Here is a 23,310-nt window from a genome sequence, read left to right on the forward strand (position 1 = left end):
GCCGTGGCTCACACCTGTAATCCCAGCACTTTGAGAGCCCGAGGTGGGTGGATCACCTGATGTCAGCAGTTGGAGATCAGCCTGGCCAACATGGTAAAACCCTATCTCTACTAAAAATACAAAAGTAGCCAGGCCTGGTGGCACATGCCTGTAATCCCAGCTACTTGGGAGGCTGAGGCAGGAGAATTGCTGGAACCTGGGAGGTAGAGGTTGCAGTGAGCCGAGATCACGCCATGGCACTCCAGCCTGGATGACAAGAGCGAAACTCCGTCTCAAAAAAAAAAAAAATCTTAACAACAATGCTGTGAAGTCAGTATTTCCACCATTTCACCGACTACAAAACTGAGATCTAGAAAGGTTATCTAAACAGTATGTGGCAAAGCACCAATTTAAACAGGTCTTTTAAGTATGGTGCTATTTCTACTATAGAAGAGTTACAGCCAGTCAGCAGGCAAGGTAAAAACAGCATATAGTTGAAATTATCCTTGAAAGCACCTTAAAATGTCCACAAAGTACAGAATACTACCATTTCTCCATAGGTGCAACAGAGCCAGTTTTTCCTCCAGCTCCAGAATAGATGTCTTTTCCTCAGATGAATGTGGATAAAGTAAGCTGGCTGCAGATAGCAGTCACACTTGTACCAAAAAAAGTACTCTGCTTTCAACTATTGGACTCATACTTGGTGCAGCCTGATTTGGGGCCACTGGACTGCTGTCAATGAGAAGACTGAGAGAATAGCAGATGCTTCAGGGCACTAAATCATTACCCTCACCATAAGGCATGACTAAGCCAAAGGGCAGGCAGAATCACAGATGTTAAGATTTTTCTACCTCCTGAACACACAGCTGAATTTAAGTGGGTCATGTAAACACAGTGTGACTCTATTGTATTCTACAGCTACATCAAATATTCACTCCTTGTTTCAGACATACATTGACCGCCTATTGTCCTGAGTGCTAGGAATATAAATGTTAACAAAACACAGTCCTGTCTTTGGGTGGTTTACATTCAACAGAAGCAAAAATCAAGCAGATTTAATTGAATTTTTCACTTTTATTAAACGCCTATCATTGTGCTATGTTCTTGAGAAAACTGAGATAAATGTGCAAGGCCCTGGCTCTTAAGGAGCTTATATAATAAAGAGACAAAACAAAGTACTCCTGCTCTAAGAGCTGAACAGAAGAAATTACTCCAGTATGGAATACAGAAGGAATGGAAGGGATCAGAGGAGACTGCAGAGAAACTGACATCTGAGCTGGGCTTTCAATTTCACAAGACAAGCAGTGTTATGAAACAGAGGCACATTCCAGGCAAGACACACTGGGAGAAGAGCTGGCAATCTCATTTGACTGCATTGAGGGGTCTAATATGACTAGATCACATAAGTACAATGGGGAATGAAAGGAGATAAGGCTAACAGCGCCAAGGCAAGAAGTCACCCATTTCCCTCCATCTCTACTACTTCTCTCAAGTCAAGGTCATCATCATCTTGCCTCCTGGCCAGAAGGGAATACTCTATCTCCTAGCCTCCCCTGCAGTTAGTGCTGGGTCAGTGTGATTGAATTCTGACTACTGGGCATACACCAGTGTTATAGATCACTTCCAGGCCTGCCTGTAAAACCCCTAAGCCATCATTCACACTATTCCCTTTCCTGATAATAGTAAAAGGCCATGTATTAAAGACAGCAGTGTCAATATGTGGGCAGATCCTGGATTTTCAAGTTACTCTTAAAAGTTGCCTAGGAGAGTTGTACAACTTGACTCATGTATTATATGATCAAGAACCTTTATGGTGTTAAGACACTGAATTTTAGGCCAGGCATGGTGGTTCACACCTGTAATCCTACCACTTTGGGAGGCCAAGGCAGGTGGATCACTTGAGGCTAGGAGTTTGAGACCAGCCTGGCCAATATGGCAAAACCCTATCTCTATAAAAACCCTACACAAAAATTAGCTGGGCGTGGTGGCATATGCCTGTGGTCCCAGCTACTTGGGAGGCTGAGGCAGAGAATCACTTGAATCTAGGAGGCGGAGGTTGCAGTGAGCCGAGATCACACCATTGCACTCCAGCCTGGGCAACAGAGCAAGACTATGTCTCAAAAAAAAAAAAAAAAAAGACACTGATTTAAAAAAAATTATTTCTTTACAAGGCATAGCTCAGCTTATCTCAGTATCTTCCCAACTAGTCTCCGATTCTCCTTTGTTTCATTTGGATGCCCATAACTGCAAAAGTAATCTTCTTAAAGCACAAATCGCATCACCAAGGTCTTGTTTATAACACTTCCAAGGCTTTGTGTTGTACTTAGAATAAAAATCCAAACTCCTTAAAAAAGCCTACAAGGCCCTGCATAAGCTGGTTTCTGACTCTTTCCAACCTCACCTCAACCTGTTCTCTCTCCTTATTTACTGTCTGGCCACACTTGTCTCCTTTCAGTCCTTTCCCCCATTAGGGCTCACGCATGTGCATGTTCTTCCCTCGGCTTCTAACATTCTACCTTTTTTTTTGCTCTTCACATGGCCAACACAATCCCATCTTTTGGGGCTTGGCTTACAATCAAGTTTCTCTAACCCGTAACATAGGACGGCTTTGAATGTGGCCCAACACAAATTTGTAAACTTTCTTAAAACATTATGAGATTTTTCTGCAATTTTTTTTTTTTTGGCTCATCAGCTATCATTAGTGTTAGTGTATTTTATGTGTAGCCCAAGACAATTCTTCTCCCAATGTGGCCCAGGGAAGCCAAAAGACTGGGCACCCCTTGGCCTTACATGGTAGCTTTAGAAAGAGACCTTCCTTTACCACTCTATTTGATAGGAGGTTCCCCCTTGTTTTCAGCTTAACCTTTTTTCTTGTTTGCCTCACAAGTAGCATCTGTGCCCTCAGAAAAATTTAATTCAGATGTTATCAGAGTCAGAGGATCCTACAACTGCTCTATGTCCCCCAAAGCAAGAGGCAAATCTACTGCATTTTGACGTAATCTACATTTAAATAGTCCCATTCCTAAACGTGGAAAGTATATTAAGAAGATTAATGAAGCTTGCTTAGCTTTGCATTTCCTCTCCATCCTATCCTCTGATATTAGCAATGCTGTAGCAGTGGGTGAACTGGTTGAGATACACATTTTAGTTTCAGTTTCACCAACAGTGTAAATATTTGTGGATTTCATTAGTCTTCTCAACTTGCTAAGTGATGCTTAACATAATTTGAATACTCTAATAAAGATATTTGTGTTCTTATCAGGATCATGTGATCCTATTATTACTACCATTGTTATTGAGATGGAGTCTCACTCTGTCACTCAGGCTGGAGTGCAGTGGCACAATTATGGCTCACTGCAGCCTTGATTCACTCAAGCAACCCTCCCATCTCAGCCTCCCAAGTATCCGGGACTACAGGTGCAGGCCAGCACACCTGGCTAATTTTTTTGTTATTTGTTGTTGTTGTTTTGTTTTTTGTAGAAACAGGGTCTTACTGTGTTGCCCAGGCTGGTCTCAAACTCCTGGCCTCAAGTGATACTCCTGCCTCAATCTCCCAAAGGTGCTGAGATTACAAGCATGAATCACTGTGGTTGAAACACTCTATCTCTTATAGTTGTTACAATATCTAGAATCTAAAAAACAATATTTATAGGAACATATCTGCTTTAATCTTGTTTATAATTCTGATATCTTCACATTTATTTTAACAGACAGAAAACAGTATTTAATCACTTATAGGGTTAATTTTTCTTGTATTCTCTGTGTAGGAGACTGTTGGTAAAGACTCAATTAAATTTACCTAACATTTGTTGAAAATTTAGGTGCCAGGTGTAATATGGGGTTAAAAAAAAAGACATGGTTGTTTCTCCAGGATTTAAAAGCTAGTTAGGAAAACAGAATCATACATAAATACTAAGTACAGATAAACTTGATGTAATTTCACAAAATAATATAAAACTTCTCAAAAGCAAATTTCAGCCTTTATTGTAAAATGAGAGACACATAAAAGATTCCTGGCAGAAAACAAAATAGTTATTCTCTCTAGGTCCACACCTGATGTCAGAGTGAACGGTAGCAGCTATTGGATGAGGTGTTGGCCATGTGCAACATGTTGAAGTAATAACATTCTATGGCAAGATATTCTAAATTTTAAAGATTTATAAAATATACACAAAGCTCGTAAAACTGCATCATTTAACACTTTGACTATAACAAAAAAATTGACTTTGGTCTTAGCTCAGAATAGACAAAGCTGGAAACATATTATTGCTATTTGACCTTTGATGTAGCTAGGGAAGCAGTCATACTAAACATGGATATGCTTTTTGCTTGTTGATGAAGGAGGTTTATTGTTGTTTTTAACTTTACTGGTTGTCCCATGAAAAATCTAAAATTTTGAAAGAAAAGACCAGGTATGGTGGCTTCATGCTGATGATCTCAGCACTTTGGAAGACCAAGGCAGAAGGATTGCTTGAGGCCAGGAGTTCGAGACCTGCTTGGGCAACATAAGGAGACTTCATCTCTGCTTTAAAACAAAAACAAAAACAACAACAAAAAAAGCCAGGCATGGTGCACACTTGTAGTTAAAGCTACTCAGGAGGCTAAAGTGGGAGAATCACTTGAGTCTTGGAGGCTGAAGCTGCAGTGAGCCGTGACTGCACCAACTGCACGCTAGCCTTGCTGACAGAGCGAGACCCTGTCTCAAAAAATGTTTTTAAATAAAGAAAATAAAATCTTGAAAGAACAGTAAGTAAAATCAAATTCAGGAATGAATCTCAAACTGTAAAATTAATCACAGGGACAGCATTAGTTCACAAGACCATTCAGATTAAAAGTAGAGTTATTTTTCTCAAGATGAAGACTGAGCAGAAAAACAAGAGGCAGAAGCTGCAAAGCTCAGGCTTTTGAAACCTGATGTCATATTGATACAAGTCATTAGAACACACCCATCACTTACATCAACATCTTTTTTCAATTATCCTTCTCCTGTCCACCTGCCCTCTGTTCTCACTCACTGCTTATGAAAGATCAGAGCAGGAAAGAGCTGGATTATTTACAGAATCTGTGAAACAAAGTAATGTTATGCCTGTTCTCTTTCTTCCAAAAACGGAAAATTACCATACTTTGCTTTGTTATTAAGTGACAGAAAAGCCTGTAGGAGAATGTCCAACTGAAAAACTTGAGAACAATAATTTGTTAGTTTAAAATAATCATAGATCTAAGTTTCAAACTTTAGCTGGTAAATATGATAGTCTTCTTTAGATGTAGGTTTAACTAAGAAGAGAATGTGATCGAAGTCTTTTACTGTCCTAAATTTCCCTATGTAAATTTTGTCAATAAAAAATTATTAGCACTCAAGATGGGAGAGTTGGAACATTTTTCACCTCTTCTTGAATCTAGTCTTACAGGTATAATTTCATTGCTTTAAGTAATGTGAACGCTATACATTTCAGAAAATACATACAAAAGGCAAATATAAGAACACATACAAAAACAACTCACACACAGTGTATCTTCTCAATTTGTTAGGCAGTCCCTGTTGTTTACAACACAAATTGGTATATGTATGAGAAGACAAGCTCATCCATTTAAGGTCTCTAAGGACTCATGGCTGTATGTTGCCTCTTTGCTTTATATCCTGTTTGTATCTTATACAAAAGCAGCAATTTCACAGAGAAATGATTACTATATGCAAATACATTCACTGTGCTATAGATACTTCTTAGTCTTTTGACTGCACAACACTGACAATACTTTAGAATTTAACTACCATTCTCATGCAGTCTATGTGTTGTCCTTTGTAAGAATGACATACTAATATATATAGAGTTTATATATACATTATATATATATAATATAATTCTTATTACTCTGTGTGTGGCTGCATTTATGTTTGCGGTGGTAGCAATTATTTGGTATTAAGCCCTGACCAAATTCTCCCTGAGAGCAACAGAATCTTCTGAAATACCGCTGGTTGGGGTTAGGGATGCAATTTGTAGTAGACCAAACAGAGCCTTCTAAGGCTCATTAACTGATGCTCTAAGGAAATGATTCTCTGACCACAGACAAAATGGAGCCAATTTTCATTGACCGCTGTCCCACAGCATATTAACATACGATATGCTGCCCTAAAGCCCTTGACAGATGCATTACCTAGTTGGACATTTCCTTCTGGTCAAAAAATTAGCTATAGAATTTGCATAAATTCAACTATCAGCAGTTCTATATGCCGAAAGAATCATGCAGGAACAGTAAAATTTGTTACAAGATGAACAAACCTAAAACTCTAATGAAGTTAAGTCTATCCAGAGGGATGAAACATAACACACACACTGACACTCCCATCACAAGTTAATTTCACCATGTTTCTCAGGATGTATTAAAACAGTCTGATTCTAAGGACCTCCCCTACTCATTTATAACACCTTCAAAGCTACAATAAGTGAAAGCAGAGACTAACAGAGAAAATAATTAACCCACAGAACTCACAAAGATGGTTACCTGGTAGTCTGGTTTTGTAAAATAATCCAAAGAAGAGATATGGTCTAGAAAGATGCTGAATTCTGGAGGGAGATGTTTCAGCATGAGCCTGTGGTCATATCTCTCCTTAATAGAGCCTACTTGCTCCTGGGAAGTAAAGAGAAAAAGAGCTACAGTCAATTTCTCTTGGCGGTTAGGCATTAAGAGCCCCTCAGTAGCTGTCTCAAGGGTATATACTAGGGAATGAGATAGTGGGTAATTAAGTATAAAGCAAGAACTGAGCTCTTACTAACAGCTTAATGTACAATGTTTTAAAATGGAAAAAAACTATTATGCAGAACCAAACAAGTAGTACAGAGTTCTGCATCAGTATATTGATAGTCCCCAAAAGAAATTATTTAATTTAGTTTTCTGAGACAGGGTCTTGCTCTGTGGCCCAGGCTGAAGTGCAATGGCATGATCACGACTCACTGTAGCCTCAACCTTTGAGACTCAAGTGATTCTCCTGCCTCAGCTTCCCAAGTAGCTGGGACTACAGGCACATGCCACCATGCCCAGCTAATTTTTAAAATTTTTGTGTAAAGATGGGGGTCTCGCTATGTTATCCAGCCCGGTCTCGAATTTTTGGGCTCAAATGATCCTCTTGCCTCAGCCTCCCAAGGTGCTAGGATCACAGATGTGAGCCATTGCACCCATCTCAAAATAATTTATCTTAAATCTGATCTACTTTTATCAACACATGTGTTTACAGTTTTCTAAATCAAACAATACAATGTGACAATCAAAAACTAAAAGCTTACTTGACTTACAAAAACAAAGGGGAGAACTAATAAAATTAAAAGCTAAGACGGAGGGCTATAAATTAATCAGAAGCAATTAGTGTCTATTCTCCATGTACACAGAAAAATCTTATAACATTAATTTGATCTCTAATGTCAGCTCAGAGAGAAAAATATATATTCTGGGATATAGCAAAGGTGCTTATAGATTTTAAGTCTTATACATAAGTATATTTTCAACAAAAATGTTTATTCAGGAGAAATTTTTATTTCTTCCACCAAAATTGACATCTCCATTCCCAAAATTACCTTGTCCTTTATTTTTCTCCATGGCAGCTGACCAACCACAAACTCCACTAACATGTAGAATAAGGACCAAAGGTCATCATGTCTTCCCATTTCCTTCATAAACAAAACAAAATTCAGTCACATTACATTACTATTACTTGTGAGTACATTACATTGGTTAAGGCCTAACCATTTTGGTTCACCTTATTAGGTGAAAAATGTAAATTCATTTCCCAAAAAATTATATGGTAAATATATATATAAATTTACATAGCAATACAGCAATCTATATGGCAGAATATACAAATAGAAAAACCTTTTGAAACAAAGGACACCCCAAAACATGGAAATGCTGGAAGTCACATAACAGCCCATTAGTTAATGTGTTCATTTAGAAGAAAGAGAACTCTTAAAAGCTATTTTTTTTAAAGGTGGAAATAAGGGAAGCAAGCTGATGCTGAAGTTTTGGCTGCTCTGGGGGCATCTGTCATCAGTGTATCCACCAGGAAGGGGACAGGCATAAAGGCCTTGGGCCTACATAGGACAGGAGTTGTAACTGAGATACACCCCACCCCCACCATATAGCTAGGGCCCTAAAAGGGTTACATCCGTAGTGTAGTATTTGGTGTGTACATTATACTATAATAATTGTTTTCTGTAAAATTTAACTGCTATCAAAAGAAAAAAATGAGTTTTAAAAAAATTGCCCTGAGAATTTGTTACCATAGGCCTGTCCCTCATTCAGACTTGGGGGTTAAATATATACCTGTATGGTCTGAAAAACCAAGGGTGGTCACGCCCTGCAGGAATGACAGAAGCAAATTTGTCCTCTCAGGATAAATACATCCCTAAATTCAGACCTCACAGAAGTGCTATACAAAAAGCCTCACCAAATGTTCATTATTCAGATTTATAAAGTATATTAATAAGCTAATGTCAAAAGAAGCTACAAAAAGTAGAAAAAAGTATCCAAGGATTTCAGAAATGGAATTATAGGATACGAAGAATGTTTAAAATGTTAAAATGAAAAATGGAATCAGTCACCAGAAAAGAATCATATTCAATAAAAACAAACCAAAACCCAATCAGATTTGAAAAATGACTAAAAAGAACATCTAGAAATAAAAAGCACAATTATAGAAATTAAAAACTCAATGGACAGGTTTAAAAGCTAATCAAATACAGCAGAAAAAAATCAATTGGAAAACAGATCTGAAGAAATTATCTAGAATACAGCACAGAGACACAAAGAATTAGAAAATCCAGTAATGAACTTAAAAGGAAGTACAAAGGACAGAATAAGAAAACTTAAGAAAGTCTAATACATCAATTTGGTGACTGGGCAAAAAGAGTATAAAGAAAAAGGGAAAAAGGGAATATGAGAATCTTCCAGAATCGAGGAAAGACATGAACATTTGGTTAGGAAACACATCAAATCCCAAACAGATAAATATTTTAAAATCCACACCGAGGCACATTTGAATGCAGGACTCCAAAGACAGAAAAGATACCAAAAGTATTCAAATAAAAAGGACAAATTGGCTAGGCATGGTGACACATGCCTGTAATCCCAGCACTTTTTTGGGAGGCCAAGACAGGTGAATTGCTTGAGCTCAGGAGTTCCAGACTAGCCTGGGCAATATGGCAAAGCTCCGTCTCTACAAAAAGCACAAAAATTAGCCAGGTGTGGAGGCGCATACCTGTGGTCCCAGCTACGCAACAGGCTGAGGTGGGAGGATTGCTTGAGCCCAGGAGGTCGAGGCTGCAGTGAGTCGAGATCATACCAGTATACTCCAGCCTGGGCAACAGAGCAAGACTCTCCCAAAAAATAAAAAATAAAATAAAATTTTAAAAAGGACAAATTAAGGCCGGATGCGGTGCCTCATGCCTGTAATCCTAGCACTTTGGGGGGCCGAAGCTGGTGGATTGCCTAAGCTCAGGAGTTCGAGACCAGCCTGGGCAACATGGTGAAACCCCGTTTCTATTAAAAAATACAAAAAATTAGCTGGGTGTGGTGGCGTATGCCTGAAATCCCAGTTACTCAGGAGGCTGAGGCAGGAGAATTGCTAGAACCCAGAAGGCAGAGGTTGCAGTGAGCCAAGATCACACCATTGCACTCCAGCCTGGGCAAGGGAGGGCGAGAGAGCAGGACTCCATCTCTTAAAAAAAAAAAAAAGTAACAACAATTAAATAAAGTAACAAAGATGTTCTCAACAGTGACCCAAGAAGCAGAAGAAAGTAATTTTTTCGAAGTATTGAGATAAATATTAACAAGATTAAAATGTAAAACAACAATAAGACAGTATGACAGAGTTCAAGTGTTTTTTTGTTTTGCTTGTTTTTTGAGACAGAGTCTCACTGTAGTCAGCCCAGGCTGGAGTGCAACGGGGCGCTATCGGCTCACTGCAACCTCTGCCTCCCAGGTTCCAGCAATTTTCCTGCCTCAGCCTCCCGAGTAGCTGAGATTACAGGCGCCTGCCCACCACACCCAGCTAATTTTTATACTTTTAGTAGAGACGGGGTTTCACCATGTTGGCCAGGTTCAAGTGTTTTTAAAAGTCTTTGTATTATTTAAGAATTATTTACGTTAAAACTTTAAGATTTGGCAAGGCATGGTGACTCATGCATGTAATCCCAGCACTTTGGGAGGCTGAGGCTAGAAGACTGCTTGAGGCCAGGAGTTTGAGACCAGCCTGGGCCACATAGCAAGACTGCCAATACAAACAATTAAAAAATTAGCCAGGTACAGTGGTGTGCACCTGTGGTTCTACCTACTGAGAAGGCTGAAGCGGGAAGACTGCTTGAGCCCAGGAGTTCAAGGTTATAGTAAGTTATCATCCTGCCACTACACTCCAGCCTGGGCAACAGAACAAGACCCTGTCTCTAAAAAGTAAAGTTTAAGGAACCAGAAAAAGAGAAACGGCGTATATTATTTTTAGATATTATCAAATCAGGGATTCAGAGTATGGAAAAAAGAAGCATGTTAGAATTATCTGGGAAACGTTTTAGGATTAGACAAGCAACTCTGGAAGTTCCAAGAGCGGCACTCCTGCATCACCTCACAAACTAACAATCGTTGTGAACTACGTTATTGAGTAAAAGCATTCTATCCCTCAGGTGTGCTGGGAGCAGAAAAGAGGGTTAAGAACTACTGCTATATACTATCAAATTCCTCTGCAAGGTTAGATGAATAACAAATAAGCAAGTTATCAAAGTAACTGTTAAAGGACACTACACTGGAAAGGCTTTTAGAAGAAATTGCCGCTGCCTACATTAAAACAATAAAAGTACATAATCTCTTTCTATTCGCTATTTTGAAAATGCTTATGTAGCTATTATAATCTCTGAAAACACTTACGTTTATCTTAAAAATAATGTACTTTCACAGATTCCAATGTTGACATAATTCTTTAATAAAATTAATTGGAAAACCTAGTATTTCTGAACTTTTATAAGAATCAGGAAAAGAGAAATTCTTTTCAAGGCAAAGTAAATGACTAGATATCATAAAATAAAGCAACATTGAATCAAACCAAATGAGTTTAAATGCTTGCCAGAGTGCTACACACTGAGAAAAATGGCTTTATTATTTTCAATTTATAATCACACCATAGGAAACCAAATTAACTGGAACACAGCATTTAAGACCACAGTATACTCTTCCTATTATATGTTGGTCAAGTTCTCATTAAAGCAATTTTGGCTTATCAGAACAGGAACAAGGTAAAGAAAAGAATCAAGAAAAAACACTTTTCTCCCTATTTTATCAAGGAATCACTTGTTAAACTTCTCAACTCCACGCAAAAAAAGTTAAAGGACTGATAATCCATAAAAATGTCCACTTTTCCTACTCGTAAAGTTCGGGATGAAGGGGAAAAAGTCAGCGCAGAACAAAGGGACCAAAGGAAGAGGGTGAGGGAGATATTTTTAAAATTTAACCCAAGAGGAAAGGGATAATTTACTAAAATGAACATTTTAAAATTGTCTGTACTTGAAATCTTCATGAAAACAAAAGGTTTGGTAGGGAGAGGGATATCACAGATTAGATACATATTACAGATAAAATGATGACTCCACATTTCATTAGGTATTGATAGTATTATATTTCCAAATAATTTCTTGAAATAGTACACAGATGTTCAATCTCTTCCAAATTCTCTCTCTATATATATATGTATTTTTTTTTGAGACAGAGCCTTGCTCTGTTGCCCAGGCTGGACTGCAGTGGCGTGACCTTGGCTTACCACAACCTTCGCCTCCCGGGTTCAAGTGATTCTCTTGCCTCAGCCTCCCAATTAGCTGGGACTACAGGCGCACACCACTATGCCCAGCTAATTTTTGTATTTTTAGTAGAGACGGGGTTTTACTATGTTGGCCAGGCTTGTCTCGAACTCCTGACCTTGTGATCTGCCCACCTTGGCCTCCCAAACTTCTATATTAAATTTGTTAATACTTCTATCTAATTAAGGACACAGATTCCCCATAGACATAAATACACTTAGCTACTGTCTTTTCTGGCAAATTCGATTTTATTTTCCAAGCAGCTGCACGTATCTATTATCCATGATACACTATACCGTGCATTAGTATTATCAATTCCATTACCATCAGTGCCACACAAGAATGAATTAGGACAAACATTTCAAGCAACTTTGTAGCTATTAAAGGGATCCTCAACTCTCAAGCACTTTTCATACCTTTGTTTTTATTAAGAAGTCAATCTCACTTTGGGAGGCCAAGGCAGGCAAATCATGAGGCCAAGAGTTTGAGACCAGCCTGGCCAACATGGTGAAACCCCGCCTTTACTAAAAATACCAAAAATTAGCTGGGCGTGGTTGGGGGGGCACCTGTAATTCCAGCTACTCAGGAGGCTGAGGCAGGACAATCACTTGAACCTGGGAGGTAGAGGTTGCAGTGAGCCGAGATCACACCACTGCACTCCAGCCTGGGGGACAGCGCAAGACTCTGTCTCAAAAAATAATAATAATAAAATAAAAAAGAAGACAATCTGATTTAAGCTATTAGCATACTTATACAGATATGACTCCAGTTCAGATACCTACCCTGTTCCGATGTGCATTGATTGATGCATAACGAACTGTCCCTCGAAAGCCTGCCACAGCTCGAGGCTACAACAAAGCCATGCAAAGAATAATAAATGAGTTTCAAACAGCAATACACTCAGCACACTTGAACCCATGAAGTAAATGCAAGAAACATGTCCTTTATTGTCACAATAAAACACTATTTAATTTCTAACTTTTAACTATGAAATTACAAGAAATTAGAGAGATTATCTCTAAATCACATCTTTAAAAAAAAAAACACTGATAAAATTGTAATTTTCAGTTCCATTTTTTCCTACCTACATTTTAAAATACAGGGGCATTTATGACATCTATACAACTCTGTATATTAGAAAATATTAAATGCTTTCATATACCCATAATCATGATAAGCATCATAGTATATACATTAATATTCAGGTTCTGGATACAAATAAATATATTTAGATGGTGAGGAATCACTAAGTAATCTGAGATACCAAGCTCTTCATACCTTGGCTATTTCATTCAAACTCAATTCAAAGGTAGTGGCAACTTGTACCCTACCTTCGTATGCAATTCATGCATTAAAAATTCAAGTTATTGGGTGCTTAGTATGTGCCACATACTAGAAATAACACCAACATGAAAAATATATGATCCTAGTCCTCAGAGAACTCAACTTAGAATAAAGTCCAGGCTTTTTACTTAGCCTGTAAGACTTTTCATGATCTGGCATTTGTCTCCTTTCACAATGGATTTACCGTGGTTTCTTTCACGACCAATTTTAGTTTTAGCTCAAAACAGTGCACACGATTCTCTCCAGTTGGAATCCCAGCTCCTTGAATCCCTCCAATGGCTAGCTCTTCTACTCCATTTTAAGGCTTCTGCTCACATGTCACCTCCTCAGAGAAACTTCCCTTAATCATTCTAATCTAAAATAGTACTCTCCCTATCTGTAGTGCCACTCTATTCTTTTACTCTGCTTTATTTCTTTTACCACCTTTACTACCCCCAAATCAATTTTATTTATATTCTTATTCTGTTTATTGCCCATTTGTTTAGATTTTAATTTTTTTTAAGAGATAAGGTCTCACTCTGTAGCCCAGGCTGTAGTGCAGTGGTGTAATCATAGTTCACAGCAGCCTCAAATTCCTGGGCTCAAGTGATCCTACTGCCTCAGCCTCCCAAGTAGCTGGAACTACTGGAGTGTGCCACCACATAGCGTTAATCTATTTTAATTTGTTTACTGCCTGTCTTCTTTTAGTCCATGGAATATAAACTCTGTGTGGGTGAGGTCTTTGTCTTGCTCATTTTACAAATATAGATATAGACTCTGAGAGGTATGTAACTTGTCTAAGGACACAAAAATCAGTAAATAATAAAACCAGGCATTAACTAAGGTCTTTCAACATTGTCTCCATTCTACTGCTCCCCAAGAAGCAAGTAAGTACCCTGAGGATTCGTGGGTGGCACCGTAGCTCAATATGAAAACTGACAAATTTGAAAATGATCATAGACAAACTTTTCATTAGTATAATTTTTTTTTTTTCTTAAGTAACCTCAAATTTTTCTCATTTAGCATGTATTACTTTTGTAGTCAGAAAAGACAGTAAAAAATTCTGGCCAGGCACATTGGCTCACACCTGTAATCTCAGCACTTTGGGAGGCTGAGGTGGGCAGATCACAAGGGCAAGAGATCGAGACCATCCTGACCAACATGGTGAAACCCTATCTCTACTAAGAATACAAAATTAGCTGGGCATGGTGGTGCATGCCTGTAATCCCAGCTACTCAAGAGGCTGAGGCAGGAGAATCACTGGAACCCAGGAGGCGAAGGTTGCAGTGAGCCAAGATTGTGCCACTACTGCACTCCACTCTGGGCGACAGAGTGAGACTCTGTCTCAAAAAAAAAAAAAAAAAAAAAATTCCTTACCAGAATAATTTGGTCATATGTTACCGCATAGGATAAACAATCTATGTGTTCTTCCTCCATTTTCTCATTAAATACTTTCTTTCCCTTACTTTTGTTTGGTTTTTAAGACAACTATTTTAAAATATTCTCTATTTAATGGCAAGTCTCAGTAATTAAAAGTTCCTGCAATCTTTAAAAAAAATCCCCATTATTTTCTTAGCTGCCATTCATTGACAATCACAGTCAGTGGATCTCTATATTTTCCTAAGACATCATGATTAACAGGAACACCTAATATGCTCAATTTGGTTGATGGAACTAGGGTTGGAGAGTTTTCTTTTTAGAAGAAAAACGTCTAAGAGAATATATGAAAGTCTACTATGAATCTTTTTCAGTTAATAACGTTTCAGAGGTTGTACTTTTATTCATTACCTGACATAAGCCTTCAGTTAACATAGAATTTTTTGTGTGTGTTACATAATTTTGCCCAATTATTTTCATTCCAGTAACTGTCAGAATGAAAATCTCCAGACTTATTATCACATTCTGCAGCCTAGTCCACAGTTGATTGGGCATCTGGACTTCTCCCTGATGGATTCTAGCCAAGACAAGCCCAGGAGACTCTTTCTACTTAAGAGTTTCCCTGGCCTGGCTCTGACCTTACTTCTGCCATAGAAAGGCTGAAATAGAGACAAAGAGAAATCAGCTGTTTAGAGAAAGCTTGACATAAGTAGTCAAAGAAATAATACCAGTTTGCATAACTCATCTAATTCTAATAGAAAAAGAAATAATGTCAGATCAAGGAAATTCAATCACCTTATTTAATGTAATGTAGTAAAGACAACTCAAACCCAACTGGGGAAAAACAGTCACATATGCAAATGATTCCAATTTAAAGCAGATTATAATGAATACCATTAGTGAAGCACAATGAAATATAAACACTTGGGAGTGGTAAGGATTAGTTCCATGTAGTAGGAGGGAGGAAGGACAAGTCTTAGGAACAGGCAGCACTTTACTGGGTCTTGAAACAAACAATCTCTTGAAACTTCCTCAATTGATGGCACTTTGCCAATATTTATCAAAATTGTAAATGCATATATTCACTTCATCTCACAATTTCACTTCTGGAAATTTATCTCACAGATATACTCACATGTGCAAAAATAGTGGATGTAGTCAGTCACTACCATCATTGTTCGTGATAGCAAAAGACTGAGTGCAACCTAAATGTCTGCCAATAGGAGACTCTGATTAAATAAATTATAGTATGCCCAAATAATGGAATACACTCTGAAGTTGCAAAAAAAAAGAGGGGCCAGGCACAGTAGTTCATGGTTATAATTCCAGAACTTTGGGGAGTCTAAGGCAGGAGGATCACTTGAGGCCAGGAGTTCAAGACCAGCCCGGGCAACATAGTGAGACCCTGTCTCTGAAAAAAAAAAAAAAAAAAAAAGAATTAAAGAATTAGCTGGGCATGGTGGCATGCACCTATAGTCCCCGCTACCAGCTACTTGGGAGGCTGAGGTGGGAGAATCCCCCAGCTACTTAGGAGGATGCAGCAGAAGGACCTCTGAGTCATGGCTGTAGTGAGCTGTGATCATGCCACTCCACTCCAGCTTGGGTGACAGAGCGAGACCCTGTCTAAAAGAAAGAAAGAAAAAAAAAAGAATGAGGAAGTTCTATATACCAACATAGAAAGATCATCTAGATACACTGTCAAGTGAAAAAAAGAAAGGTATAGAATGTATATCACGCTACCTTTTTAATCAAAAAGGTAAAAATAAGAATGTTCATTTGTATTTGTTGTATGTGAATAAAGAAATTCTGGAAGAATATATTAAGAAACTAATAACAGTACAGCTACCTAAAGGTGAATGTAGGGAGTAGGGGGAAGAATCAGAGACAGTATAGGAAATGAGTAGATTTGGAATAGGCAGAGGTGAAATGGAGATTTATTTCACTGTTTACTTTTTAATTTCTTTTCAAGTCAGGTTTAATTTACTTTACTTTGAATTACTGAGGTATCATTTACTTACAATAAAATTCATACTTTATGTATACACAGTTCTATGAGTTTTGACTGATATAAAGTCACATAACCACCACCACAACTAAGATATCAAATATTTCCATCACTCCAATACGTTTCCTTAAGGCCCCTTTGAGTCAATCCCTCCCACTCCTAGTCTCTGACAACCAATGATTTCTGTCCCTTGTCAGCACTTAGTATTGTCTGGTTTTTGTTTTAACCATTCTAATTGGTAGGCAGTGGTATCTTGCCAGGGTTTTAATTTGCATTTCCCTAATAACTAATGATATTGACCATCTCTTAATATGCTTATTTGCCATTTGTATCTCCTCTTTGATAAAACGTCTATTCAAATATTTAGCCCATTTTTACTGTGTTGCTTTCTTTTTATTGAGTTGTAGGAGTTATTCATAGATCCTGGATGTAAAACCTTTATCAGATGTGTGTTCTGCAAATATTTTTCCCCATCTGTGACTTGACTTTTCATTTGCTCGACAGTGTCTTTCAAAGAGCATAAGCGTTTAATTTTGATACATTTTTAATTCTTTAACTTTTGCTTCACATGAATACGTTACCTATTTGAAATTTATATTTAAAATCATTTTGAAAGAAAAAGAAAGTAAAAAGTGAAAGTATTTAACAATCTATGAGCATATTTTATTTGATACCTAGGTATTCAAATGAAAACAAAAAAGAAAAAATAAATCGGGCCTTGAAGAGCTGACGGAATTACAACAGAAAAAATGAGATGCATTTTAAGTCAAAAGAACATGGTTAACAATGCAAAGAGGGAGGAAAGTACTTTTGGTGTTAGAGAAACAAATCTGGTATGACTGTAGCCGACCATGACAGGAAAAAAACAGGAAAATAGGTTGAAGTCAGATTAAGGGAGGACTTAAATGTCAAATTAAGGTCTTCTTTAATTTGGTTTATAACGTGTAGGTAATTGGAATTCATAAAATATTTTTAGGCCGGGCACGGTGGCTCACGCCTGTAATCCCAGCACTTTGGGAGGCCGAGACAGGTGGATCATGAGGTCAGGAGATCGAGACCATCCTGGCTCACACTGTGAAACCCCGTCTCTACTAAAAATACAAAAAATTAGCCAGGCGTGGTGGTGGGCGCCTGTAGTCCCAGCTACACGGGAGGCTGAGGCAGGAGAATGGCGTGAACCCAGGGGGCGGAGCTTGCAGTGAGTAGAGATCGCACCACTGCACTCCAGCCTGGGCGACAGAGCAAGACTCCGTCTCAAAAAAAAGAAAAAAAAAAATTTTTCAGCTGAAAAGTAACGATTGAGAAAATGCTCTGCATGTATGTTGACTCTGGTGGAAGTATAACAGACTGAAAGGAGAAGACAGAGAGATGAGTGAGGAAACTATTTTAACAATTAAAACAAGAAACAACAAAATTAGTACAAGGGCAGAAGCAGTGTGAATGTAAAGGAGAGAATCTATGTTAGAGACAGGATGAACTCCTAGGAGAATAAACCAAGAAAGAAGAGAATGACTCTAGCCTATTGCTAACAAAAGGGAAAGGATCAGGGAAAAAAATGCAAGAACTATGTAATACAACTCCCAATGGAATTAAGAAAATATCTCAAATTCAGCTGAAATTCTGAAATACTAACAGAGAAAAAAGACGTTAAAAATTGTTCTTACATAAGTTACCACAATCCTAGGCCCTGGAAGTTTCAGGTGAATGGTTAGGATGGGAGCAACAGGAGAAAACAGGTCACTCCCAGAGCTTAGACACAAAGGGCCAGTGTGAGATGCCAGCTGAAGGGCTGAAACTGGGGAATGCCTTAAAAGCAGGACACATACACAAAATGAACAGGCAGATTCAAATCATTAGGTAAACAGAAGCTCAACTCTGAAATTATGAATCAAAGTGCTGCAGATATATATAGTTTAGGACTTCTTTGCCCCTCGCAACCCTACTTAATGTAACTAATACATCTTAAAGGTGATAAAGAGTAGAGGCTGTCAAAACCAACTTCATCGAACACCACACTGGTATAACGACACACTCCATCGTTCCCTTTGTAGTGCCTTCTGACTGATGGTCCCACACCACAAGACTGGTAAATAAACATACATCTATGTTTTGAGGAAGTTCCTTCGTGGTGATAAAATAGCTTTGTATCTGGATTATGGTGTTGATGTCTTAGTCCATTTGTGCTGCTACAAAATAAGCTTGCCCAACATGTGGCCCAGGATGGCTCTGAACACAACCCAACACAAATTCATAAACTTCCCTAAAACATTATTGGAATTTTTTTTTTTTTAGCTCATCAGCTATTGTTAGTGTATTTCATGTGTGGCCCAAGACAATTCTTCTTCCATTGTGGCCCAGGGAAGCCAAAAGATTGGACATCCCTGCTATAAAGGAATACATGAGGCTGAAAATTTATAAAGAAAAGAGGTCTGTTTGGTTCACAGTTCTGCATGCAGGTTGTGCAAGAAACATGGCACCAGCATCTGCTTCTGGTGAGGGCTTCAGGCTGCTTCCACTGTTGGTGGAAGGCAAAGCAGAGGAGGCATGTGCAGAGGTCACATGGTGAGAAAGGAAGCAAGAAGGTGGGGGAAGGTACCAGGCTCTTTTTAACAACCAGCTCTCATAAGAACTAACAGTGAGAACTCACGACCCTCCGCTCATAGGGGGGATTCATGAGTGACCCATCCCACGACCCAAACACTGCCCGGCAGGCCTCACTTCTAGCATTGGGAATCAAATTTAAACATCAGATTTGGATGGGACATTCAAATTATAGCAGTTGGTTATATGAATCTATACATGTGATAAAATTCCATATACCACCACCCCCACCAAAACGTGCATGTTGAACCTGGTAAAATCTAAATCTCTACTTGAGTTAATAATATTATATCAACATCAATTTCCCAGTTTTGACAATGTACTATGATTATGTAAGGTATTAGCACTGCAGAAAGCTGGATGAAGGTACATGGTAACTGTATTATTTTTGTAACTTCTTATGAGTCTTAACTATTTGAAAACAAAAAGACAAAACAAAGAAAAATATAAAAAATGCTTAAAGTACTATGTCGTGATTCTTCGTCCTTAATGAATCTTCAATTAACAGATCAACTACTATTACATATTGATCAACAACAGAGTATTTACTGTGATAACAAAACAGTATTTGTTATGATGAGAACTCATAGACACAAAGGGAAAGACAAACATTGGGGCCTACTTCAGGGTGGGGGGTGGGAGGAAGGAAAGGAGCAGAAAAAATAACTACTGGGTACTAGGCTTAGTACCCGGGTGATGAAATAATCTATATAACAAACCCACATGGCACAAGTTTACCTATATAACAAACTTGCACATGTGCCCCCAAACCCAAAATAGAAATGAAAAATAATAATAAAAAAGGACAACAATATACATCAAATCAGGGGGAAAAGCAAATAATAATAAAATAATAAAAAAGCAGAGGAGGCCAGGTGCAGTGGCTCACATCTGTAATTTTAGAACTCTGAGAAGCTGACGCAAGAAGATCACCTGAGCCCAGGAGTTTGAGGCTACAATGAGTTTTGATTGCACCACTGTACTCCCGCCTGTGCAACAGAGCAAGACGCAAGACCCTGTCTCTTTAAATAATAATAATAAATTTAAAAAGCAAAGGGAAAGGAATATGAGAGGGAAGAGGGAGAGAGGGACTGGAATAAAAACATTAAAAGTCGATTGGGTTAAATTCATAAGCTAAACATGAAGGCTTGTCATGGCAGCTATCTGCATCTGCTCCCTAACTCCAAAACAAGTACCCTCAAGATCTGCAGAAGAGAGAAGAAAGAAAACAAAGAAACTAGTTAACACAAAATATAGAATGGAGAGTATGTCAAGAGCTGCACTGGCTAATATGATAGCCACCTAAAATTAAATGAATTTAAAATTCAGTTCCTGGACCAGGTGTGGTGGCTCATGCCTGTAATCCCAGCACTTTAGGAGGCCGAAGAGGGTGGATCCTTTGAGGTCAGGAGTTCGAGACCAGCCTGGCCAACATGGTGAAATCTCATCTCTACTAAAAACACAAAAAGAAATTAGCTGGGTGTGGTGGCGGGTGCCTGTAGTTCCAGCTACTCGGGAGGCTGAGGCAAGAGAATCGCTTGAACCTAGGAGGTAGAGGTAGCAGTGAGTTGAGATAGCGCCACTGCACTCTGGCATGGGCGACATAGCGAGACTCCATTTCAAAAAAATAAAAATAAAAATAAAAATAAATAAAATATAAAATTAAATTAAATTAAATTAAATTCAGTTCCTCATTTGCTCTGGCTACAATCCAAGTGCTCTATAGCCACATGTAGCTAGTGGCTACCATAAAAGACAGTACAGACACAGAACACTGCTATCACCATAGTAAGCTCCATTTGTCAGTGCTGCTTGAGGAAGAAAAAGGGATATGATCAGGAAAGGCCCCACAGCATGCTTCTAAGATGGTAACATGCCATTTCTTAACCTAGATGGAGGCCAGTAATGTTTCGTTATTCTTAATTTTTAATGTTTTTTACACTCTTCTGGAATATATAGCAAGACAAAATAAACAAAATCAAAATACAGATTTCTGCAGATAACATGATGGTATACTTAGACAATCCAAACAACTGATTCAAGTTTCCTAGCAATAAATAAATAATTGTACATATGAAACAAATCTACAATGGGAACTTTTGATTTTACATTAGTAGAACAATATGAGAAAATTATTTCAAACACAATCCAAAAAAGTATGACATTAACTTTTATTTTTTTATTTATTTTTATTTTATGTTTATTATTAATTTCATCAAACCAAAACTTTAAAGAAGCAGACAGATCCCAAAACAGACAGGAGCTGAGACCAAATAAGACTTGTGAATCCCATACTGAGACCAAATAAGTCCATTTACAATATTGACAGAGTGACATCAATGCTTTACAGTTTTATTGCTAAATTAAGTTTGGCCTAAAACTGCCTCTGTACATAGTTTTATGGCTGGTCTAGAGGTAATGATGGTAACCTAACTTGAGTATAAATAGACTGTAAACTACTCTTGTAACAAACAGCCAAGTCTCAGCCAACCACAGCAGCCAACTGTTCAAAGCAGATTCAAATAAAGCAAATGCCCAGCTGTAAGCAATCCAGCTGTTTCTGTACCTCACTTACATTTTCTGTACTCATTTTACTTCTTATGTTCATACATGTTATCTGAACATGTGGCAGCCCCAGAGTCATTCTGAACCTATTCTTATTCAGGGGGCTACATGATTCACGAATCATTCTTTGCTCAACTAAACTCTGTTCAATTTAATTTGCCTAATGTTTTCTTTTTAACAAACCTAAAAGGCCTATCAAAAATAGAGGTTGTGGTAAAGGGAACTAGGAGGAAATTCAGCTGAAGATACAGCTTAGAGAATAGCTGGACAGGAGAGAACTAGGGGGAAAAGATAGCTGAAGGACCTGACATCAGAACAATGATGAAACACTGACTTCAGAAACTATTCCATTTTAGAAGCCACAGTTTGATTAGTTGGTCAAGGTATTTATGCCCCCAAGATATTGTTATAAACAATAAAGTAACTGGCCTGCAATTAGTGAAGTTCAACAGCTGTATGTGGCCAAGGAAAGAGCAGAAGTGAGCCTTACTGGTACCATTATCATCACAGTGTGATTGTGGTCATACCCAAAGATGCACCTCCCTGAAGAGCAACACAGTCTTAATACTGTGTGTATGGTTTGCGGGGAGGGAGGGAGAACGGAATGGATTTCACTAAAATGATCCTGTCAGCCACTAAACAAAAAATAACAACAAGCCCTAGAAGGGGGAAACTAGTAGTACCCAGAGTTGCTGTAATATATTACCTAAAAGGCCCAGTTTCCAACAAAAAATCATGAGGCATGCAAAGAAACAGGAAAGTATGACTTATACATAGGGGGAAAAAAGCAGGCAACAGAAACTGCCTGTGAGAGTGACCAGATATTGGATTTAACAGAAAACTATCTTAAAGTAGCCATTACAGATATGTTTTCAGAAATAAAGGACAGCTTGATTAAACAAGTAAAAGAAAATGCGATGACAGTGTTGCATCAAATAGAGAATATCAATGAAGAGAACTAAGTGGAAATTTGGGAGTTGAAAAGTATAGTAACTGAAATAGAATTACAGTACGTAGAAAGGGTATCATACTGCACAAATGACCCCTCATTTCAAAGGGTCAACATGTGTTCTTACTATAAGACCACTCGAAATCTCCCTCTAATGTACATTTTTTGAAGCCACAAATTTCAATAATACAATTTATTGTCATTCTATAATCATTAAATGTATATGCCACTTCTTAGATAACATCCATTAGGATAAATAATTAGCATTGTTTAAAAAGTGTGATACTATAAATACCAGGGTAATTATCAAATATTTGATAATAATATGAAAAATCTTACTGGTCTGACGTCACCACAGGAATTGGTAAACTGTCGAGCTAAGCCAAAGTCAAGCATGTAACATTTCCTACACGTACTAGGAAAGCGGCCCATAGCGAAGTTCGACTAGAAAAATAAAGAAGGAAAATATATACATTCTTATAATACTTAGTCCTTACATTTTAAGTCTTCTTCTATTTAAGCTCTATGTAACACACATGTTCCAAATATACTATTCTAGTCAATGATGTTTAGTAGGTATTAAAATATGATTTAGGGCCGGGCGCGGTGGCTCAAGCCTGTAATCCCAGCACTTTGGGAGGCTGAGACGGGCGGATCACGAGGTCAGGAGATCGAGACCATCC

At 38.1% G+C, this 23,310-nt stretch overlaps 1 protein-coding gene across 2 annotated transcripts in view; it reads right to left on the minus strand.

Annotated features, from left to right (window-relative positions):
• TTBK2 (tau tubulin kinase 2) overlaps positions 1 to 23,310 on the minus strand; it is a 188,266-nt gene that overhangs the window by 67,917 nt on the left and 97,039 nt on the right. For both annotated transcript variants that reach the window (XM_011941120.1, XM_011941121.1), the window contains 4 exons: positions 22,967 to 23,071; positions 12,590 to 12,655; positions 7,548 to 7,640; positions 6,481 to 6,606 (listed from right to left, as the gene is read on the minus strand). In XM_011941120.1, the coding sequence (XP_011796510.1) occupies positions 6,481 to 6,606; positions 7,548 to 7,640; positions 12,590 to 12,655; positions 22,967 to 23,071 (390 nt within the window). The remainder of the gene's footprint in view (positions 1 to 6,480; positions 6,607 to 7,547; positions 7,641 to 12,589; positions 12,656 to 22,966; positions 23,072 to 23,310) is intronic.

The sequence above is a fragment of the Colobus angolensis genome, unplaced genomic scaffold, assembly GCF_000951035.1.
Source record: "Colobus angolensis palliatus isolate OR3802 unplaced genomic scaffold, Cang.pa_1.0 Scaffold199, whole genome shotgun sequence".
Taxonomy (NCBI): domain Eukaryota; kingdom Metazoa; phylum Chordata; class Mammalia; order Primates; family Cercopithecidae; genus Colobus; species Colobus angolensis.